This window comes from Gouania willdenowi, chromosome 14, assembly GCF_900634775.1.
Source record: "Gouania willdenowi chromosome 14, fGouWil2.1, whole genome shotgun sequence".
Classification (NCBI taxonomy): Eukaryota; Metazoa; Chordata; class Actinopteri; order Blenniiformes; family Gobiesocidae; genus Gouania; species Gouania willdenowi.
The window spans coordinates 7,426,435-7,450,057 of record NC_041057.1 but is presented as its reverse complement, the minus strand read 5'-3'; the positions used below and the strand labels follow the sequence as shown (position 1 = coordinate 7,450,057).

At 36.5% G+C, this 23,623-nt stretch overlaps 1 protein-coding gene and 1 non-coding gene across 2 annotated transcripts; one reads left to right on the top strand and one right to left on the bottom strand.

Annotated features, from left to right (window-relative positions):
- Window positions 1–11,476: 11,476 nt before the first annotated feature.
- trnaw-cca (transfer RNA tryptophan (anticodon CCA)) lies at window positions 11,477–11,548 on the top strand. The gene has a single exon. It is a non-coding gene; the product is annotated as a tRNA-Trp (tRNA).
- A 3,023-nt stretch (window positions 11,549–14,571) lies between these two features.
- fhdc3 (FH2 domain containing 3) lies at window positions 14,572–23,035 on the bottom strand. The gene is made up of 12 exons (XM_028467254.1): window positions 22,946–23,035; window positions 20,914–21,383; window positions 18,653–18,714; window positions 18,424–18,526; window positions 17,580–17,665; window positions 17,335–17,435; window positions 17,176–17,246; window positions 16,964–17,071; window positions 16,641–16,711; window positions 15,986–16,103; window positions 15,721–15,885; window positions 14,572–15,639 (listed from the first exon to the last, which is right to left on the bottom strand). Exons 1-12 carry the CDS (start codon window positions 22,962–22,964, stop codon window positions 14,572–14,574), a joined length of 2,442 nt encoding a protein of 813 aa, XP_028323055.1. The 5' UTR covers window positions 22,965–23,035.
- Window positions 23,036–23,623: the final 588 nt, after the last annotated feature.

Below are 23,623 nucleotides of genomic sequence, written 5' to 3'. Positions count from 1 at the left end.
GGACATCATAGTTGGACAGCTCTGATTATTACCAATTCACACACATGCATGTAAGCACACACACATGCACAAACACACACACACACACACACACAAAATCAGCTGTTCCAGTCTGTGTCATATATCCCACTACCACCCGCTGTCCTCCACAGCCACTCAAATTACACTAATCACAGTTAGGGACACACACGCATGCTCACACACACACACACACACACACACACACACTAAAATGCTGAATTTCTGATCTCACAAATATAAAAATAGAAGCACAAAGCTAGGGACTGCTTTGCTCACAGCAGCCTGTATAACTCATTATTATGCACAGCTAGCTTTAGTTCCCACTGTCCAGTCTTAAGCATCCACGTTCATATAACTTCTATATATAGAGCGATCAGTTCTCATCCGCTTCACACCACCACGGCTAAGCACGTGCCTGGGAGAACACACGCACTGTGAAAAGGCAAAAAGGATCCTCGGATGACCAGCTGAGGATGACTCAGAAACTCATGATGCACAATTTGTAATGCTTTTGATTTAAAGATGTCTATTGCACCCAGCAGAAAGGTATAGGACGTACAGTACATTGCATTGTGTATAAAATAGTGTGCATGTTCTCCCTGTGAGTGCGTTGTTTTACTGTCACTAATACAGCCTGGGGTCCTACGAGAGGAGGGATACTCCATCCATGATGACACGTCCAAATTCATTTTCTGAACACTAATGTTGGCTTTCCTTAGACATACTTTGGTGTCATCATGTCCAGAGTTAGAGCTTTGAGAAGTAGATACCGTTTTAGATATGAGTGTTCAGCAAGAGTCGCATACAGTATACCTTCTTCATTTAATTATGGGCTAACATAGACTTCAGCTATCAGGACTCTGTAGACATTTTAAAATATACAGACACAATATTACATATGTCAAACTCATAGCCTGGGGGCAAATTCTAGCCCTTTGGAGCATCCAATTTGGCCCGCAGGAGAAAGTAGAAATGACAGAGAAAACATGAATCACTGTGTAAATGAAACTCAATAATATTTGCAGGGGCTCTCAGTTTTTCCCACTGGCCATTTTTAATGTTAAACAGTTGAAAAAGCTCAAAATTCTGACGTTTCCTTTAACTGAATAGAAATTGGTCACAAAATCTAGGAAATTTAAAGTGAAGATCCTGTAAAGACTGATATCTGTCACTTATTGTGGTTTCTTAGATATTCTGTATTTTACGTATACATAGAAGAGTGAACTAGGGCACAATAATGTTGAAATTACTCATTTTCCCGCATAAAATCTGTGGCCCACTTGAGATCAAACTGCTCTGTATTTGGCCCCTGACATATTAGAAAACGGGAAGCTCAGTGAACACAGGTGTCTCCTAACTCGTAAAATCGTAATCTACTTCGAATTATTTCTGAAACGATATATCACACAACTATGTATGATTCGATAAATTTAGAAATGACCAGAAAAAAGGGTGGGCCCCCATCCCCCACCCTTTCAAAAAGGTCTCTGAAAGGCTCTTGACATCCGCTCATATAATATCCATGTCAAGCTATAGCCCAATTCAATGAGCATTAACGGAGGAGTAGTCATTTGAAATTGGGGCCCCCGGGGATCTCTTGGTGCCCCCGTGGCTCATACAGAGTACTGGGCCCATTCATATATTGGTATGTGTCAATGATGCGGTACCACCAACTGTCGCAATATTTGACTCACAAAGAAATGAGAAAACGACTTTCATGGTAATTGCCAAAAAAAAGGGGGATGGGCCCACTAATCAAATTGTGTGAGGCATAATCATAATCAACATTGAATTACCTTTCAAATGATAGATCACACAACTATGTTCCCATAAATTTGGAAATTACTGGAAATGGAGGGTGGACCCCCGGGCTCCATTTTAAAAAAGGGTTCCGAGCTTCTCATCAAATTCATTCACAGAGAATTCATACCAAACTGCATTCTGATCTAACGAGAACTAATGGAGGAGTGTCATTAGATAAATGTGGCCCACAGGGTCCCCCGTGACACAGACGGAGTAATGGGCCCCATTTATATATTGGTGTGTGCCAATGATTGGGTACCACCAACCGTTGAAATATTTGACCCACAAAAAAATGTGAAATCGACTGTCGTTTTTTTTTTCTTTTGGGGCCCCAAATTGAAAATCAGCTCCGAGCGTTGATGTGTCCATAGATTATAACTACCAAATTTCAGGCCGATCCATTCACGAATAACAGAGGAGTGATTTTAACTAGTGTACACAAGAAGAAGAAGAAGAAGAAGAAGAAGAAGAAGAAGAAGAAGAAGAAGAAGAAGAAGAAGAAGAAGAAGAAGAAGAAGAAGAAGAAGAAGAAGAAGAAGAAGAAGAAGAAGAAGAAGAAGAAGAAGAAGAGGAAGAAGAAGAAGAAGAAGAAGAAGAAGAGCTCTGTTGTTGTTTAATGTATTTCTTTGTTTGGTTTATTAATTGTACCCTTCCTGTTGATATGTGGGGCAGGGGATTATGACATTTTCAGAACATGATCTTTTTCTGTAAGTACCCCTAAAATTAATAAAAAATATGACTGGGAAAAAAAAGTGGGCTGAAAGAAACAAAACTGCATAGCTGTCATTATGTTGCAGCCTCGGGGAAAACAGGTGTGTGAGTCTGTGTGTGCGTGCGTGCGTGTGTCACTAAATCTGTCTGAGTTTGCCAAAAGAAATGAACAACTGTTGGAAAGTGCATCTATTATAAAGCTGTTAACCTTTCATTAGTCCCTCCCTTTCTTTTCACCCGTAACTCTAACACCAACTTTCTCTGTGAGTCAGAATTATGCTACTAATTATGTCATTTGACAATTAAATAATAATATCTATACATGCTGTTTTTGCCTTTCACAGGGTTTTAAACACGCAACCCTTTAGCAATAAGCCCATATAGGCTCTGTAGATCAGCACTGGCTAATAGAGAACCTTTCAAGGCAACATTAACTGCAACAAAATGTAACCATTACCTTGACAAACATCAGTGGGAGGTTCCTGTGTGGAATATGTGCAATGTTGCACGTTTGAATGAGGAAAACAAAGTCACGGCTTCCTTTGTCCTCCTTCCAGGATGTCAGCACACATACAGTAAATCACTTGGCTGCTGCTCAGTCATTAGATTTGTTTTGAATTTTTTTCTTTCACGTTTAAGAAAAGAAAAAAAAAGTATTTGGGGTTTGAAAGATTTTTCAGATTCATGCAAAACATATTAAAGTAGAATAAAAGCAAAAAGGATATTCAGGTAACTAAAATGCTTTATATACAGCCTACCCAGATAGCACGCATACGCCTCGCCCATGTCGGCCTCAAATCGTGTGTCGGCATTCTACTCCTAATGCGTCATTTTGTGTGTTTTTGTATGTTTTTTGTTTTTTTTCAGTCTTGGTCCCACACTAGCAGGAGATGACCTGAAATGATAAAAACTAGCGAAATGAACCAGCGCTCGTTTAGCGCAGACTTTCGAAAACGACCGATCTCCACGGAGACACTGTTGGTCAGTCTGTTTGTGTGTGTGTGTGTGTGTGTGTTTCTGTTTGTGTACACGAACATACACTGATGACATCACCGTTGATGACATCATCAGTGTTCTAAAAATGTGGAGTTCCACAGTGTGGATGGGAAAATGAATGGGATATATATACTGTATATATATATATATATATAGATATATATAAATATTTTCTTTTGGTAGCCATAACATCACCAAAATTTAATCAGCTGTTCCTTGACCCATTCTCAACTTTTCCTGAAAATTTCATCAAAATCTGTTCATAACTTTTCAAGTTATTGCGTACACAAACAGACAAACAAACACGCACACGCAAACAAACTGACTAACATAATTCCGAAAACCGTTTTTGCTTTCGAAAGTAATAAATCTATTCAGGAGGCACTTAATAAATGCTGTTTCATTCTACTTACTTACATTACATATTCTTTAAAATGTGTGTCATCACTCTTTCATTCCATCATTATTCTCTATAGTTGTTTTTTCACAGTATTCTGAGCAAAATGTCGTAGTTGGACAAAGGGGGGTGGGGGGAGGGGTACATGAATTCACAACATTCATCAGTATTTTGGCTCTTAACATTTATTAACATCTACACTTTCTACATCTATAATTTGTTAACCTCAGCGATCCGAATGATCCAAATGCAGTTGTTTATTTTAGGGATCACTGATTCATACAGGGGACGTTACGACTTATATTTGGAGCATTAAATAAAAAATATTTATGAGGGAGATTAACGTGATTACTATTTGCTCTTCTTGCTGGCAGGTCAGCGGATTTGGACGTTGCATAAATCAGGATTTTGGACTGAAATGCACTCTGGGAAAAAAAAACACTCTAAAAAGGCTTAATAATCCATAAAGCTAGTGTACCACTACTACTACTACTACTACTACTACTACTACTACTACTACTACTTGTGTAGTAGCTCTTGGTTTTTGTTTTGAGGGTTTGAAAGAATACAAATGTCATGTCTGATGTGCTAAAACAATCACACACGTGATCGTCTGACATGGGAATGATGTAGTTGTTTACAAAAGTGGAGCCGTTCCCTCTCCATCCCATCCACACACAGCGGGATTAACCACCATTAGAAAAAGCTAAAATTATCTGCAGGAATGTGTCACAGGAACCGACAGCATCAATATTAACGCACGGCTCACATTCTCGCATGGCAGCAAACGTGCACATGGACAAGCCAGTGGGGGTGCACACACACATATTTAGTTGTTCAGGTTTTCACTAGAGAGGAAAATATTCATTATTTATTTATTTGTATCGTCGAACATTTCATTTCCTATTTTTTAAACATTGTACATAAACAGTGATATTTTTTAATCAAAGAAAATTAATATTAATGGTTAGACTCGTACAAAAGATTTGTAGTTATTTAAAACTTACATATATACTGTATGAATTATAAATAAACATTGTTTTAGGAGGTCAAGGCATATTTAAACTCTTTATTTGCTAATGTAATTTATCATGCTTTGAATATGTTTCTCAGAAATGAAGTCCTGAACAATAAAAAAAACAGACCAAGTTGTAAAGGTTTGATCACATTATGTGAGCAGGGTTAACGCTGCTAAAAAATGTGTTTGTGCAGGTGCAAATGATGCATCGTTGATGCAATACTCTATGAATGAATGTGTGACATCGCTTCAGAATTCATATGATCATTAAGTCGGATGTTACGTTTTCAACTCTAGTTTGTGTATTAAAACATTTTTATACAAGCAATTGAACAGATAAAAGCTTTGCAGAATAAGCCAAAAATTTTAACCAACGTTACTGCACAATAATGAACCTTAGGAAATTGTTGGGGCGTACCAAATGGTTTATAGACATTTACATTACAGAGTACAATGCATTCATGTGCATGTATAAACTGTATATAGAAAACTTTGCATAGAATATATATTGAAGGTGTATAGTAAAATTAGTAACATTAGTTTCCTAATTATTATTATTTTATATTATCTAGAGAGCCTTGTTTTTTTGTAATGGGGTAAGTGTGTATAAGCTTTTGCTTCAACCCACACCCTTTCAGCTGATTGGTTAGATAACTGAGGGTTGTTTGTTCTGTTTTTGTTTTTCTGAAGACTGCCGAAACAAAATTTTAATTTAAATTGAATGAATGGACAATGGTGACACGATTTGTGGAGAAAGAAAGAGCAAGAGGTGTATTTTGTTTGTTTTTGTTTTTGCTTGGTTGCATGCTGCTTAGATATGAATTATGTATAGATACGTGCTTGAAACTATACAGTTATGATAACAAGCTTAAATCTACAATAAATTGAAATTTACAAAAATCAAAAGTTACAGAATTTGGTTGACAAATTTTGTAAAACGGAATCTTTAAAATAATATTCATATGTTGTTTGTAAATTGTGACGTTGTGGGGATTAAAATGAACTCTCTGACAGTGGTGACAGAGGGGCGGAGCCTGTCTAAGGTGAAGGCCATCTTGGTCAATGAGTCCCACCCACTCCATGATGTGCTGGTCAGTCACAGAAGCACCTTCAGCACCAGGCTGATCCCACCACTGTGCTCCACAGAACGCCACAAGAAATCATTCCTGCCTGTGGAGATCAAACTATATAATTCATAACTGTAACCTCACAGCTTGATTGTTGTAAATATATGTATCATATACAGTATTATTATTATTATTATTATTATTATTATTGTCTTACTTTTCCTAGTTTTTTACTACTGTAATGCGTGTGTATCTAATCCTTATTTTTAACAGTCTTTTACTGTAACAAAAGCAATTTCCCCCTGGGATTGATAAAGGAATTCTGATTCTGATTCTAATTCTGATAATAGTGAGGTCATGCACACATGCCCTAATCCCGCCTTTGAAATCAAACACAAATTTTGTGATAATGTGTCAAAACACCTTTAAAAACTTTTGCTTCAGTGTCAGGTTTGTTTCAAAGTAGCATCAAATTGCCAACTTTGACAAGAGTGCTTGTTTGACAGCCTGGGGCTGAATGCTGTTACCCATGGCAACCTGAGCCTATTTGAGCTGTTCAGGTCTGTGATGATGCCAAGGAGGGCAAAACACTTTGATAAACACAGCATGTATATACGCAAGACTGGATACCAATTAAAGGTCATGGGAGTCGAAGTTTAAACAATCATATTTGCTTTTGTTCATCAGCTGCACCGTTGCTTTAAAACCCAACCTTTGCATCACAGGCATTTCTCTAAGCTGTGACAGCATCAACGCCTACACATGATCAGAAAACTCAATCCAAGAGCTGCAGCACAAATGAGGCACAAAATCCTATGACCGTGCATTGTTTCACACTCCCAGTCTTCCCACTGCAGCTCTATAGTGGTATTCCTCCTGTGCCAGCTGGGCATTCCAGTCTCTATTTCCCCCCGTGGTGCAGTGGGAAAAGGCTTTTGACCTCTGATCACTGTTTTATCCTTTATAAAGAATGTTCTCACACATCAACCAACCCTTTCTGCGCGTTCACTGTAAAGAAGTAAGTCATCCTCTGATGCCCTCGACATTATGTTCTATTCTTAGAGAACGCCTAAGGTGAACTTCTGCTCACATCACCATCCTCATCATCACAGTGCAGCCACGCTGAATGATGTATTTCCATAAGAAAACTTTCCCTAAACTTCTAATACATATACATACAATTTAGAAAACTAAAAATTGCCATTTAAAATCAGATGAGCGAAAGAGGAAAAACATTGACCTTTAACTGATAATAAAATGACCGCGTGTCTAACTCAAGGACCGTGGGCCAAATGTGACCCTTTAGAGCAGAGATGGGCAACCTCTATCACAAAAATGTGATAGTCTGATCCGAGGGCCAAGAATGACTAATCTGAGCATTAATACAAGCTTGAAAACACACATTTAATGTTTTTTTAATTCATTTTGTAGATTTTATCATCAATAGGGCACATTTTTATCGTCTTTTTGTGTGTTTTTCAAGTCAATATTTGTGTTTTTGTTATATTTTTTTCTGTTCTTGTTGTCATTTTGTGTATTTTTCTGTCCTTTTCTGTAATTTCGTGTGTCTTTGAAGTCCTTTTGTATATGTTGTGTTTTTTTATAGTCATTATGTGTGTTTAAGTGGTTGTTTAGTGTGTCTTTGTTATCATGTTGTTTGTTTTATGAATAATTTGTGTTGTTACTTTTTGTATACTTTTCTTGACATTATGTGCATGCTGCTGTCGTTTTCTGTGTTTCTGGAGTTTTGTGCATTATGTTGTTCTTCGTGTAACTTCCAACTTCATGAATTACAATTTTGATTTTGGGGGCCGCACAAAATTAGACCAAGGGCTGCATGTGTCCCCCAAGCCGCCAGTTGCCTATGTCTGCTTTAGAGCATTAAATTCGGCACACTTGAGACAGTAAAAATTATTTTTAAAAAAACATAAAACATTTTGTAAATTACCAACTAATTCAGTCGTAGATATCTCAGCGCCACCAAAAATTAAAATTCAATTAAATAAATATTTGCAAAGCTCAGTTTTCCTATTCTTATATCACATGACGGCAGTCATTTTGAATCTGAAATTGTTGAAAGAACTCTCAATTTTTCCAAAATCTGGCAAATTTTCCTCGAATTATCCCACAAAATCTCCCAGAATTTGCAAAATCAGGGAAATTAAGGCTAAGATCCAGCAACGACTGCTTTACTCACATCTGACATAGACCAATGGAGCTTTTTAACTGCTTGCCATCATGCATATATATATAAAATCCAAGCAACAATCAAAACCAGTAAACAATGAGCCTATGGCTGCATGATTCAAGTCAATGACAGACCAGCAAAAGATCTATACTGTTATTGAACAAAATGAAGGAGTCAATATAAGGAATAAGCAGTATTTACTTTCTCTCAGCAGGGATGGCATGATGGATGAGGGTGGGGAGTGAGTGTCCTCAGAAAAGGTTTACTTACAGACAGCAACAAGACAATTTTAACGCCCTCTCCTCCACATGGAGCGATGTCCGAGCAAAAGTGACATTGCCAGAGCAAAACTGACAAAATCCCTCATATAGAAACCCAGTGAAGATGTATAGGGTGCATGTACAGGGTATGTTATGGACTCGTACAATCCGAAGTGGGCTGGAAAGAAAGAGAGGGAGAGAGAGAGAGATGGGGGGGGGTAGGGGGTGTGAGAGTTTGTACATTGTTGTGACTGGCTGATGTGAAAATAGGAGGGTACAGCATCATCCAATGGTAGAGAAGATGAGCAGAGTGAGGGGAGATGGCAACAAAGGGACAGATGTTATTCCAAGTCCTCCTGTTCTCACTCCTTACTAGGCTTTTTCTTTGTGGAGGTTGTACAACAGGAAATGACAAAAAAAAAAAAAAAAAAAACAATCCATGTAAAAGAAAACCTGTGACGCATCTAGTGAGGAAGACACGTCCCTCTTTTCTCCACGTTGAAGGAAAGAGGGAGATAAACGACCAAATGCTAATCCATTAAAAATGTGTAAACAACATTTATTTTGGGATCTGGGAAAATTCCTTGCTTAATATAACAAAACAGGTGTGGTCACAGATCTTCTACTGTGTGCGTGGGGGGTGGGGTTCTCCTTACCATCTTTCCTTGCTGTTGCTGCGGGAGCACCATGTTGCCATGGAGACTGCATCCAGTGCAGCAGAGCAGGCAGATGCACACCCCCCCGTACACTGCTTATCTTCTCATCGCTGTCCCGAAAGCTTGTCTCTGTGCAATTCAAATGAAACCCTCTAGATGTAGACATGCTTATAATTAAGGGTTGGAGTCAATTATAAAATTGATAATTAGTTACAATGATGATGTCATTACAATAATGTATATTGTATTTGGGAAATTCTGTTGCTGTTGTAATGATAACTGAATTGTGACTGAGTTCAGATAATTAACTTTGTATTTGTATTTGGCATAAAAATTCTATGAAACGGTCATTTTCAATCATTTTCATTCATATAATTTAACTAAACGCAAGCCTGGTGAACCATGTTACAGTTCTATGGTTTACGCATATATAGTTAACAGTTATTAAAATAAGTTTCATATCAAGTTTCCCAACACCTGTCAGTTCTCTTGAGGATCAATTTATCATTTAAAAAAAAATAAAATCTGACACAGATTTAATTTTTGACACAAAAAAGGCACCAAAAATATTAAAACCAATAATTTCATGGATAAGGACACCTAACAAGTAAACCAAGAGATGAAAAACTAATAGTGTGATGGATGATATTTTAGCGTATTTTAAAGCTGATTTAAGACATGGGTCAAAACCAACTCCTTTATAATAATAGATGCTGACAGGAAGGTTACGTTTTATGGAGTCATTTATTTCAGGCTAATTGTGAAAAATTGTAATTGAACTTTAGTAATTGAGAACAGAATTATAAATGACTTTCAGGGGAAAAAATAATTATGATTGTAATTGAAAAAAGGCTGGTCACCGTAATTGTATATAAGTTGTATTTGAAGATGTATAAAAATCAAAAAAATGTAATTGACCCCAACTCTGTGATACCTAGATTTAGGTGTAATATGTAGCAAGATGGCACATTAGCATAGGAGTCGATGCTTGTTAACGGATGGAGTTTATTACTGGTTAAAGCTACTCTTTCAATTGTGCTGACCCATGTTTACTGTTATATTTCAATGCATGTTTTGTAGATTACCTTTTAAAAGCAATACAATGAAATACAAACAGACTCCAGAACCTGTCACTCAGCATAGAGATGGCACTAGGCCCCCAATCAGTGTGGATGGCACAGCTCAGCCCCCTGTAGTTTAAACCCAGCTCATCAGACAGAGAACAGCATGAGAACAATCACACAAACTGACAGGGAGGACATCACAAATAAGACAAATGGTTGATCACAGAAACTATTTCCTGCAACAATTATTCACAGTTCAAAAGAGAACAAAGTCGAGGTTATTCGCATGATTATTTTCACTGGCAAATGTCATGCAAAACAAAACATGTCTGAGTGAGAATGAGTGAAAACTTTTGTAAATACTTAGAAATCCATTCTTTTGTGGATCAGTTGAAAGTTTACATTTGTGACCGATACAAAGAAAACAAAAATCAAAAAACCCAGTGACTTAAAAAAAAAAGAGAAGAAGAAACCTCAAAAGTAATAATCAGAGTCAGATGTTTCATTTTAACTCAGTTACAGTATCATTTCCTCAACAAATGTAATAATAATATCCCACTGTTTAGAGTCTCTCAGGTGAACTGCGCCATCTAGTGATTGGTTGTGAAGATATTTCAAAAACAGTAACAAGTATAATGTAAGGTTCCTCTCATTTCTTTCTATGTATTTGGAAGTTTATGCAAATCATTCAGAATTCATGCCCAGAAGTGTTGTAATTTATGTAATTACAGTCACTTTTTATTCCAGAAAGTGAAATGTTGGACCTAATCACAGAACATAAAGTAAGGAACTGCTGTCTTTGGTAGATTGTTTTATATATTTTTTTATTTTATACAATTGGAAATCCATTTTATGTTAATTTTAAATGGTTAAATGTAAGAAACTGAACTGCAGAGCTGAGAATGTGGGTTGCACCTATGAAAAATTTGCCAAATCTACTTAATGTGAACTGGATCTGAAACATTGGTAGAGAAATATGCGCTTAAGTTTATTTTTTAAAAATAAAATGTATAATATATATTTTAATGTATTCAATTTTGACTGTCTGCTTTGGATTTAGAATTGTGGTTCACATTTGGGGGTACGTGACCAATTTTTGATTTGGGGTAAAATTGTGCAATTTTGAGTCAAAGTAAATGAAATTAAATCTAAATTTTTGAAATGCATCACAGTAAAAAAAAAAAAAAAAAAAAAAAAAAATTACATTAGTCTGATGGTAAATGCGGGTAAAACCATGTTTGCTGAAAGTGAAACAATCTTTAAAATCAGCTGTTTGCATTAATAAGGTTCGAACAGACCTCGTGGCGCAACGGTAGCGCGTCTGACTCCAGATCAGAAGGTTGCGTGTTCAAATCACGTCGGGGTCAAATCTTTAGCTCACAAAGATCAAGGTTTGTCACATAATACTTTGAATTAAAAAAAAAAAGCATCTTGTAACATTAACCTAAAATAAACAGCAGGAGCAGTTTAAGTGTCAATCATTGCACATGTTTCATCTCTCTTGCTGATTGGGTAGTTACAGTTTATATTGGAACTACCCAATATATTATAGAGGATTTTAGATTCCTCTAAAATCTATTATCATTGACTTTCTGTGACCTTGTCTAGTTAAGGAAAAAAATACACATTAATGGAACAAGAACAAGACTATCTTCATAATTCTCACACAAAACCTTAGGATGCCCAAAGGTTCCTATTAATGTAATCATGTTTGTGGTTTGCCATAAGAACTGCATTTTCATGTTAAGTTCTGAAAACACAAATGTCCATGACTAACATGTGGTCATTTCATGCTTCTACAGACACAAATGTAATGCAACAATTTAAATACTAGGGATGTCCCAATACAACTTTGTCATTTCCAATATTGCAGCCTTGCGTATCGACCGATACCAATATTGATCCGATATCAGCATGAATCATACATAATTTTTTTTCTCTCTCTCTCTCTCAAATTCAAATTCAAAACAGCTTTATTGGCATGAGAAAACAGGTTTACATTGCTAAAGCAAGTGTGAGAACCATGTACACACGAAAAGATGAAATGTTATAAAATTTGTGCAAAACAATAAGATTAAAATAAAATAGGCTTTCACTACATATATATGTAGAACACAATTTACAATTAAGTTATAATTCTCTCTCTCTCTTTTCTTTAATAAAAATAATAATTACTTATTTTGTAGTGTGAAATGTTAGAAAAGTCTTGATCCAAGTGATGTTACTCAAACAGAACAGTCAGCAATAGTAGGTATGAGAAAAAGTGACCCATTTTTTGTTAACCAATTGATTACATAATTTTTAACCTTCAACATAATATCTACAGTATTCTACAATTGAATAAAATAGTAAAAAAAAAAATTAAAATGAAAAAATCCAGAAATTTGAATTCGATATTCGTTTTCAGGCTAATATCGGAACGACATCCGATAACGGATCGGGACAATCCATGTATCATTCGTTCATTTGTTTTTCATTATGTAACAGAAACATGAAAAACAAAAACAAAAAACACTCATTATTTGATATTTGTTCCCAAAACCAAAATCAAAAAACGCCATGTTTTTCAAATTCAAGCTCTTTTGCTTCGGTACAGAAAACTAAAAACGGAAAACAAACACCTTTATTCGTTTTCTCCATTACCAATTGGCCAAAGTACGTTACCCGGAAGTGTACTGTCATCAGACGCTAACGCCGATGCTAACGGCAGTTCGGCATGACAAGATCGCAGCTTCCAACTGTGCATCCGAAACATGTCCTTTTTGCTTTAGCTGGTGTTGGGCACAGAACCTCCTCACGGATATTTAGGAGGATTTAGAGACTCCTAAGTGTTGCAGAGCTAAAGATATCGCGGAATGTGTAACGCTTCACTTCCGGGTCACGTACTTTGGCAAATCGGTAATGGAGAAAACGAAAAAAGGTGTTAGTTTTCCGTTTTTTGTACCGAGGCAAAAGGGCTTTAATTTGAAAAACAAGGCGTTTTCCATTTTTGTTTTGGAAACAAATAAATGTTTTTGTTACATAATAAATGAATGAAACACGGATTCGGGACACCCCTATTAAATACCACAGACAGTATGATGAATTAACTCTACTAAACAGTTCAGAAGTAGCCTAATCTACCTGTTCAGTGCAGCTGCCATCTCCTCGTAGCAAAAATATCCAACAGGTTCACTGAAGAGGCTTTGAAAACTTCTCATGCCAACTAAACATGCATATTTCCTTTTTCTTATATTTATCCTTTCTTCTCTGCCATGAAGTCAGTATCTTCTGTTCTCTCTTTGGATTATGAATACAGTTTATACGCCTGCCTCCCTCTCTTTCTTTGTCACGCAATCCAAGTTTTCCCCATCACCCAACCCCATGTTTCCACTCAGTTGATGCCGTTTCTCATCTTTCACTGAAAAGACACTTGAGCTCTGATCCAATGATGCAAGGCAAAGGGTTCAGTCTCAGTCCTGGAGTTAAATCGCATGAAGCTCGTCTGTCCTCGAGTTCATTCACAATGGCCTCATTGTACTTGTAGTGTTGTAGTGCTAGACTTGAGAACAAAGCCTTTCTTTGAGTTGCTTGTATGACTGTCTCAAACACAAGGCAACAAGAAAGAATTCAGATTAAAAATAATCTTTCAAAAACACTTGTCTTGTTTTTTTCTTTAATTACCTAATGCCATGTATTATCTTTTAATGCATGTTTTTGAAGACGGTGTTGTTGCACAATAACAATTACCCAGGGAATCCAAATCACTGCGTTTCCAGCTCCAAATTCCAATTTTCTTTGATGTCCCTAACATTTGTCTAATTTCTAATCGCAAAATAACTTATTTCGAAATTTATAGCATTAAAAGAAGCCAACAGTAAAACTGAGGCAGAGAAAAGTAAAAAGTTAGAATTGTAAATCGCTCAGTACAAATCAACCTCGAGGAGACAAAGTTTTAAAATGAAATACTATCTGAAGAAAAATAATTTTGCAAACGCATATCGAGCCCGGTTCTGCAGGAGATTTCTTCCTGTTAAAAGGGAGTTTTTTTTTTCGCCCCACTGTAGCTGATGCATGTTCATGTGGACTTTTTCTTAAGAATTTTATATTTCGATAGCGCTTCAAGATGACTATTGTTGTAATTTGATCTATATAAATAAAGTTGAATTGAATGGACAAAAATACAAGGAAATAAAAGTAAATAGAATATAATTTCCATTTTATTGCGCACATAAACACAAAGAGAGTATGACAGCTACTGGGATTTTTGAGTGTTGTTTGACTCTCAAAAATGGAGAAGTTTCTAATTCAAAGCAAGTCCCTGGTTGCCTTCTTTCCATTACAGTACATTTACATCAATAAAAGATTAATATCAGAATTTAAACAAACTAAAAGACAATTCATGATCTGATCAAATTTTAAATCCTTTGACGTTTTTCTCCTCCAAAACATTGGTTTTCCTTCTGCCTCCAATGCGTTTGAAAAATGAAAGGAATCCAGACGAGTTCACGTGCTGCTCTTCACGTTTCTTGGATCTGCCACCAAGCACCAAATAAACATCGGTTCCTTTTTTTCGATCATGATCTGCTCCATAGCTAGTGGAGTACGACCGTTGAGATAAGCTTCTCTGGAACAAGCCTCCCAGTCGGAGTTGAGGTGAAGATCTTCCAGTTTCATCCACGGACCTCACAATCACACCCTGGGACAAAGATCGCGGTCTGCGACACTCGGGGAAAGATGAAGACTCTGCAGGTGAAGAGGACTGACTGTCCTGGTCAGAGTAACTGGATAGATTGCTCCCCTCGTCACTCACCCAGACCCCATCATCAAGGTCATCTCCACCGTATGCCGATGGTTGCAAGTCTCTGGAGGTTTGTTTGTTTTCATTAAGGTGTTTTGTTTTGGTGCAACTAAAGGGGCTCAAGACAGTCCATGGAGATCCAAGGTCTATATTGTTGGCAAAGAAAAAGTCTCTTGTTCTTGGCTGAGGGGTCTTTGGTGTAGCAGGTTTTTCTTCCTCTGTCGCCAGAGCTTGAAGATCGCTTGAAACTCTCTCACCAAAAAGGCTACCCTTGCTTTTCTGATAGTGAAGTACCTTACGGGATATCTCCCGCATCTTCTCAACTTCTTCTTTGAGTTCTTGTTTAGCCGTTTCCTCTTCTTTATGTAGTTTAGATTCCTTTTTCGCAAAGTTTACTGGACTAGCGCCAGGTGTGACTTGAGTTTTTTCTGCTACTTGACCGGGAGAAGAACTGCATCCAGCGGGTGATCCTTTGACTTCAGGCAATATATTCTTTCTGCATCTGTTCACACCTTCTGGAGCTGTTGAAAGAAAGTTCTGGAGAGCTGACTCTAAGGATAATGAGTTCCGATATCTCTCGGGTTTTGGGCCAGACACTGTGGAGCGTCGTTTCACTGTAGTTCGAATGCTGTCTTTCCGCTTACGCCTCTGTTCAGCTGCCTCCCGCTCTTTATTCTCCTACACATAACAAAAAAGTTGGTCATTTAGGAGGAAGATCAACATTATTGATAAATATCAAAAACACTTTTACAATCTCACGTTTAAAGCAGTGTTGAACCTTGTGCAGAAAGAGTGAAAAATGGAGCAGCACTCGTCTAGTTTAAAGGTGGCCGGATCCTCACAGAAATACTCAGCAACATCATTACTCAGCGCTTTTAGCTCCTGGACAGACAGCTCTACTTCAGTGAGTTTGGCTTCAGCATCCTGCCAAAAACAAAACAAAACAGGGTTTTCCAACAATACATATTATTCCTACAATCTACTTTTAGGTCCATTTGAGTTACTTGCGAGCTAGAAACATTACCACAAGAAAAGCGTCCATCTGTTGTAAGAGGCTAGGTTGCCTGCAAGTAAACAATTTCACCTCCCGGATCTTCTCAGCTTCTCTTTCATAGTCTGTCACTACCTCTTCTTTGCAAATCCTGCAGTGTAGGTAGTACAAATGTATTATGTACTCAAAAAAAAAAAAAAAACGTGTATGTCTAAAACTGTATTCAAGTTCTAATCCAGAATAATATAGGTTAAGCAATGACAAGGCAAATGTATTTGTATAGTGCATTTCATACAGGGTAATTCAATGTGCTTTAAAAATGCAACAGAACACATTAAACGAAGTTTAAAAATCAATAAAAAGATTGGAATAAAATGATTAAAAATATCCCTTTCAGTAGTAGAAAAACGGACAGCTTGTTCACTTCTTTGCTGTGACCTGTGTCCATAGATCTGAGAGACCTGCTGTGTTCACCAGACAAACATCTCACTGATGGATTCTGGACCAAACCCAGTCACAGATTTATATACCAGCAGCAGAACTATAAAGTATATTCTGGGGCTGACTGTGAGCCAGTATAAAGTCTTTAAAACTGAACTTATGTGCTCTGACGTCTTTGTACCAATGTTCAAAACCTCTGTTGTTTAACTAGCTTGGCTACCAAAAAAGACAGGATTATTATGGTTACCTTGATGCCATTCCAATATGTTCAAGTTGGGTTGGAAAGGTTAGTAGCTCAGCATCAATGTCCTCTACTTGCTGTTGGTGGTAAATTAAAGACAACAGCCAGTAAACCAAATGACAAATACTTGGTTCACAAGATGTAAAAAGTCTTCAAAGAAAATTACAAGCAACGCCCACCAACCACAAACTAGATCACTGAGGAAAAGTTCTTTAACAACTCCAATATAAACATAACTTTATATTCTGTATAAATTATTACAAAGTAAAAAGTCTAGCCCAGATGTTCATTGTATAGTATTAAATATGTTGCCATGGGTTCCTTCTCACCTTAGCGACGTAGTGCATGAGGTTCATTCCCGGCTTGTTGGCTTTGGTGTCGGCCAGCTTAAGCAGAGAAGTCATTCTGAAACCAATGGCATTAGCACTGTAACCACCCTGCAGATTAGATCATTCAACAAAAAGAAGAAAAAAAACATAGGGACTAAAATCAAACTGGGAATCTTCAATGAACCACTGCATATGTTATTATAAATACCAACAGCGTTCATGTAGTTCCCAGCCTTTAACACCAGTCGAATGACAGAGTGGAGGTCATCGCAGTCCAATAACTCTGAAGAAAATGAGAACAAGAAGCAGAAACAAGTGAGAAGTAGTTCAAGGAAAACTATGCTTGTGTTTGAATGTGTATAAAACACTACCATTAGCTGCTTTGCTCATAATAGCAACAGAGTTCTTCACCTCCTCCATAAGAGGAAGGAATTCCTGCCTCAAAACCATCATTTTCAGACGATCTTCATAGCTGAAGACAAGAAAATCATAAGCAATGGTCTCAATCTGATTTACATCATTTTTAGAGTTGGATTTTTTAGCCCAGAAATATGAGCATTAAGAAGCATTTTCAGACAAACCCGTCAGGAACAAAGGCTGCATGATGTGCACTCACCAAGGCACTTTGACCAGCTGCACCATAAACTGGTCTGCCTCAGGTAACATGGAGAGGTTTCCATTAAAAGACAGTAGCTGCTTGACCTGTGCAAAAACAACAAGAACAGTGACCATATTCTGTTTAGTGTTTATATCTTTTAGACCAGTGTTTCTCAAATGGCGGTACGCAATGGCACTACAGGGGGTACTTGAGAGAAAAACAGAGTGTCAGTGTTAGTCCCACACAAGGTGTGAGATGACCGGAAATGATACAAACTGTAGAAATAAATCCATTCAGGAGCCGCGAAATCAGTGTTTTGCAATCTTGGGATCGAAACACCATGTGGGGTCGCCTGAAATTTCAGAAATTTTTTTTTCTTCACAATTTTAAACAACTGTATTTCTATAATTCAATTTTGTGAAATATAAACCTAGTTCAACTGAAATGTAGTAAAAAAAAAAAAAATTCGAGCTCAAATAGGATCAAAAACTAATTCTAGAAAAAAAAAAATAGTCTTTGGGGTCGCCAGAAATTCTTGATATCAAAATGGGGTCACGACCCAAAAAAGGTTGGGATCCACTGCACTAAATACTGATTCCTTAAAATGTGTTATCACTCATTCATCGCATCATTATGATCTATAGTGGTTTTTAAATGGTTTTCTAAGCAAAATGTCATAGTCGGACAAAGGAAGTACTTGGATTCAGAAATAAGATAAATGGGGTATTTGGGCCAAAAAAGTTTGAGAACCACTGCTTTTGGCAAAATGGTTAGAAAATCAAATCAAAGTAAATAAAAGTGCAATAGCTATAAAAGGACAAATGAAGACAAGAGTAAAAAACAGACATATTTTGATTTTTACCTCATTGTTCTCTGGTAGCAGTTTATAAAGCTCCTTTAAGTTTCCCATTTCAAACTTGAGGCAGTTCCCGTCATAAATGTCCTGAACTATTTCTTTCACAGGCCTGCATAGGGAGACACATTAGCTTAATTGTGCAAAAAGTTATTATTGTAGGTTTTATACAAGTAACATTGTCAATTAGCTTGCTATATTTACTCAGTACCACAAGTTGTTTAAATTCTATTGTTACCTCTTAAAATGTCTCGTGAAGATCCCAATATTCATACTTCGTTTGGAGTCAAGTATTGTGACCTAAAGACAAAGGGGAACAAAGTGACAAACCCATTTAACTCATGCACAGGAACACTGATTCATCAACTACAATAACATCTTTTTAAAGGAAGCAACAATCACTGTTTGTCAAAGCAGAACCCACTAATTTCACTAACTCACTTCCTATTTTTTTGTCTATTACTTCCCATCATCTGCAAACATATCACGAGTACGCATTACAAAATCCCTCTGATTTTACGCTCATACATTACCACACCACGTCTAACCTACACTAAAACAGCGGAACCAAGCTTCAATGGAAGTGGGAGGCCACGGGGAAAGTCCTAATCATTGTCTTATCTCCACCAAGGAGGTAATAGTTTCATTGGCGTTTAATTGCTTTTCTGTTGGCAGGAATATACGTCAAAAGTAATACATGGACTTTGTGAAAATTCTCACCAAAGATAGACGTTACACCATGGAAGATTCCTTTAGATTTAGGAAGGGATCCGGATCAATTTACGGTTTCTCGATCAGTTTCAAAAGTCAAAAAATCTTCCCGTCTCACTGACAAAATTTCATATCTCGGTTCGTAATTGAAAGTTCTTTTTAAAATTTGAACAAAATATCACAATGAGTTTCATCCAGATTGAATCCGGATTGCGTATTTTACAGCTAGTTTTTAAAACAAATGGGGGTACCCATACATTCAGACCTACTATATTGTTATTAATGGTGACAGACATTTATTCCAAGGCTTTATTGTATTATTGATCACCAGGATCAGGATCAATGATGCAAATAACTGCCAATGAGGATTGTATTTCTCATATTGATCTTTAATTGTGACGTACAGGTTCCAAATTAGGAAAAAGCCACATCAGCAGTTCCATCTTTGCACTGACAACAAACAGAGGAGTTACTGAATAATATAATTAAATAAATAAAACTACGTTTATGGTTTTTGGAAACAAAATGAAAGAGGATGTGACATTGTCTATCAGTGGTACTGAGATTAAGAAAGTGACTGAGTTTAGATTCTTTGGAGTTATTTTGGATGATCAACTGTCATGGAAAGCTCATAAACCATATGTAGAAAGTGTGTCTATATTGTTCTATTATTTTGCCATATTTCATTTATTGTGTTGAAGCATGGGGCAACACATACTAGCAATAATTGACCATTTATTTTGTTACGAAAAAGAATTAGAATTATTTACAAAGTTGGTTTCAGAGATCATACAACTTATTTAGCAAATCGGGGTTATTAAAATAATTATGTTTAAAGCCAAAAGACAATGCTAGAGTGCATTCAAAGATTATTTATGAGAGTGTCTGAGAATGATGAACACCAAGTAGCTACTTTAAGACTAATACGCTTGTCTGTTGTTCGTGTGAGGTTGTGGAATGCGCAACAAAATTATTTGAAGGTTTGTACAAATATTTGTCAATTTAAAAAAAAATGTATAAGGCAAAAAAAATCTGTCAATATGCTTTCGAAATTTGACTCGGGAGGTGATTTATAAATTTTGATTTGTCATTTTTAGGTTATTAGAGAACAGTGACAATTGTGTGGACTGACGGGAAGGTTGGTGAAGTCATTAAATATGTATTTATTAAGTTAAGGGGCAGAAATTAAAGAATTTTATTCTTCTTACGGTTCCTTTCCAATCATGAAAATGTTTCATTTGTACTGTGATATTATTTGATGTAATCTATGTTGGTTTGCATTTTCAAGAAAGCAGTGGTTATCAGTACGTAATACGTGTCAATCGACCGGCAGTCTGTCCGTACGCAGCGCCCCTCATTGGTCAGTTTAGGTCCACCACTTAAGGTTTTTGCCAGTTTTATTTTAGCTCGTATTTATTTTTAGCTACCCCGCTAACCCTTTCATTGTAATTCAATTCAACTTTATTTATATAGCGCAAAATACAACAAAGCCATCTCAAGCCCGAGCCCTATCCCTAAAATGTTATTTTTTCCGTATATGTATTTTTAAAGATGGAATTCGCCGTGTTAACTATGTTAAAATGAAATATATTTCTCAAATGTGGGATTTGAACCCACGGCAGCGGAAGGAAGAATCCTTGAGTCAGGCGCCTTAGACCACTCGGCCATCCTGACAGTGCAAACAAGGCACAATACGCTTCTTTCATATGGATAGACTGCCGATATATAGATACGTATTACGTACTAGGAGACACTTCCTTTCATGAAAGGAACAAGTAAGAACATTACCTGTGGCTCATGCTGTTGGTGATCCAAACCCAGAGATTGTTTCAGGCCCAAAGTCTTTGAATGTTGTAGCAATGTCTGTTTATCGACGTGACTGAATAACTCTTCCATGCTCTGAATATCCAGAACCAGATCCCTCTGGGGCCGAGTCCACACGTTCAATTTACCCAAAACACTGTGACTGGGGATCGTGTCCCAGTTTAACTTTTTCATGGAGCGTCTCACGGCATTAGTGGAGCGAAAGGAAGCAGGGAGAAGAGGAGGTGGTGGTGGTGGTGGTGGAGGAGGAGGAGGAGGTGGTGCACCTACAACAGGCCTGATGGGATGCTCAAGAGATGGTTGGAGATGTGAGTCATCAGTATTTTCCATTGGCAATGGAAGGCAGGGGTTTTGAGATGAACAGTGGGGAGGATGAGGTATTATCTGCTCCATCTCTGGGTTTTCTCTGGACACCAAGAAGTGAGAGGAAGTAGCTAAAAAAGCAACAATACTACTTTAAAAAGGGGAAGTTAAGTCATGAATACAATACACAAGCGCTAAAATGACAGTTTTAGTCAAAAGTTGCATAAAATGTTCCATCAAACGTCAGCACTCTGTGAAAGATGTAAGATCTTCAATGGTACACTGGCACATTGCTTTTGGGAATGCCCAAATATTAAAAACTGTTGGTGTTCCTCTGTTTTAAAATTAATCTTGACTCGGACCTTGAATCTGCCTTGATGGCCATTTCCAGCGCATTGGAAAAGGACAAAAAACTCTGTATAAAGTTATGGTATGGTTATTGCAAAAAGATGCATTTTGAAAATGTGGAAATCTGATGCCACCTGTATTTGAAAATGGGCTGAGATAATTTATGAGAGTATTCCATATTGAAAAACTCATATGAAGAGTCATACAAATTTACAGCATGTGGAAACCTATTATGGAGTATGTAAAACTTAAGATGACCACCATTACTCTCAATTTATTCATAGCTAAATTGTGGATATTTTACTATGACGTTAATAGCCTCAGTTAGTTATGTCGTGTATTTTGATGTAGTAGTTTTGTTTTTGTTTATCCAGATCTACTTGGGTTTAGGATGAACTCTGGACTTAGTACTGTATTTTTATGTAAAATGTTAAAGATCATGAATAAAATTTAAAAAAAAAAAAACAAAAACAAAACAACAGCATAGTCCATGAGTTATGTTTTTCAGTTTCAATTCAATTGCTAAATAAACAAAAAAAAAAAAAAAAAAAAAAAAAAAACTGTAAAATTGTGTGTAAGTAAGTTATAAAAGTCATCTGGGATTTTCCATTTAAGCTATAATGATAGAAAGGATCTGCTAGCAATCATAAAATATATGTTTCAACAAATACTAGCATTCACTGTTATCAAAGATATTTTCACTAAAAACTTTTTCACAACATAACAAAAAAAAAAAAAAAAAAAAAAATTGGCAATACTAGTTTGGCTTTATTTTTATTATTTTATTTGATTGGGACAGTGCATGTTAATGGGCATGCATGAATAAAATATACATGAATATTACCACACCAGACTGTAGCCAGTGGCTAATTTCCATCTATTGTCCCAAATGGGACTATATACAAAATAAGACAATAAACCATACACAAATACAAAACGTTCATATTCCCACACCACATTTATTCCAATAAACATTTATATAATTATCCTTTTTGCCTCCACTTTCAATTTTATATAAAATGTTCCTGCTTTGGTCAGGTTTTTGCCACTAAACAACTTTCAGTACGTCCTCAATTGTCATCAAAGCACATTTTAACACATTGCTGTTACTGAAACCCTGACTACCACAGCTGCGATTATAACACTTTATAGTTTGTTCTACTAAAATATGCATTTATTTGAACAAAACACACATTAACGACTCTAAAATGTAAATTAGTTGAGACTTCCTCTTTTAAGGAAGCCAGATTAAAACTTAAAAACCACAAACTCGGGATGTTTTTAAACGAGTAGCTGTGTTTATAAAAGCTAATCTTATCAAAAGTGTCGATTGTTTTTCACTCACCGAGATGATAAAAACGCATCTGTTACATTAATTATGTCTCAGGTTTCTCCTCGTGCTCTCAGACGGTCAGAAAGCACAGGTGCACCAATCACCAGCACGCCTCCACCAATCAAATTCAAGACAGACCCAGGGGGCGGGGCCGGGGTGAAAGATCCGCCCATTTAAAGGTAAAAGTGAAATTTTAATAACAGAGAAGTAATGGGGAAAAATGACTTTATTGTGATTTTCACCCAAGTGAAAAATAAACGTGTTAATTGCACGAAAATTTAGCATACTTTAGTACGGTTTAGTGTACTTGAAGCCACACTAATCATCAATCAAGTGTGTCTATGATTGGTTAACCTAAAGCTTGTGGAACTACTAATTTTGTACTAAATATATTTTAATTGTAATTAAATTGTTAAAAAAGTTCAACTGGAAGTGTATTTAGTATATTTTTACGTGCAAAAGTGAAACAACTTAAAGTGTAATTAGTATGCTTTAAGTATATACTAATATATGCTAAATGAGTCTAATTTAAGTGTACTTTTTTGTATTATAAGTACATTAAAAATGTGTTAATAGTGTCTAAAATATAGATAACCATTATACTTTTACTATATTCTTACTGCATTACTATGCTTAATTCAATAATTTAATTTAATTTAATTAATTATTCCAGTTACTAAAAAGCGTACT

Coding starts and splice junctions, on each gene's coding strand:
- fhdc3 (XM_028467254.1), bottom strand. Junction 18,527..18,652: donor TTCACGAGACATTTTAAGAG/GTAACAATAGAA, acceptor CTCCCTATGCAG/GCCTGTGAAAGAAATAGTTC. Junction 17,072..17,175: donor CTGGGAACTACATGAACGCT/GTTGGTATTTAT, acceptor TCTAATCTGCAG/GGTGGTTACAGTGCTAATGC.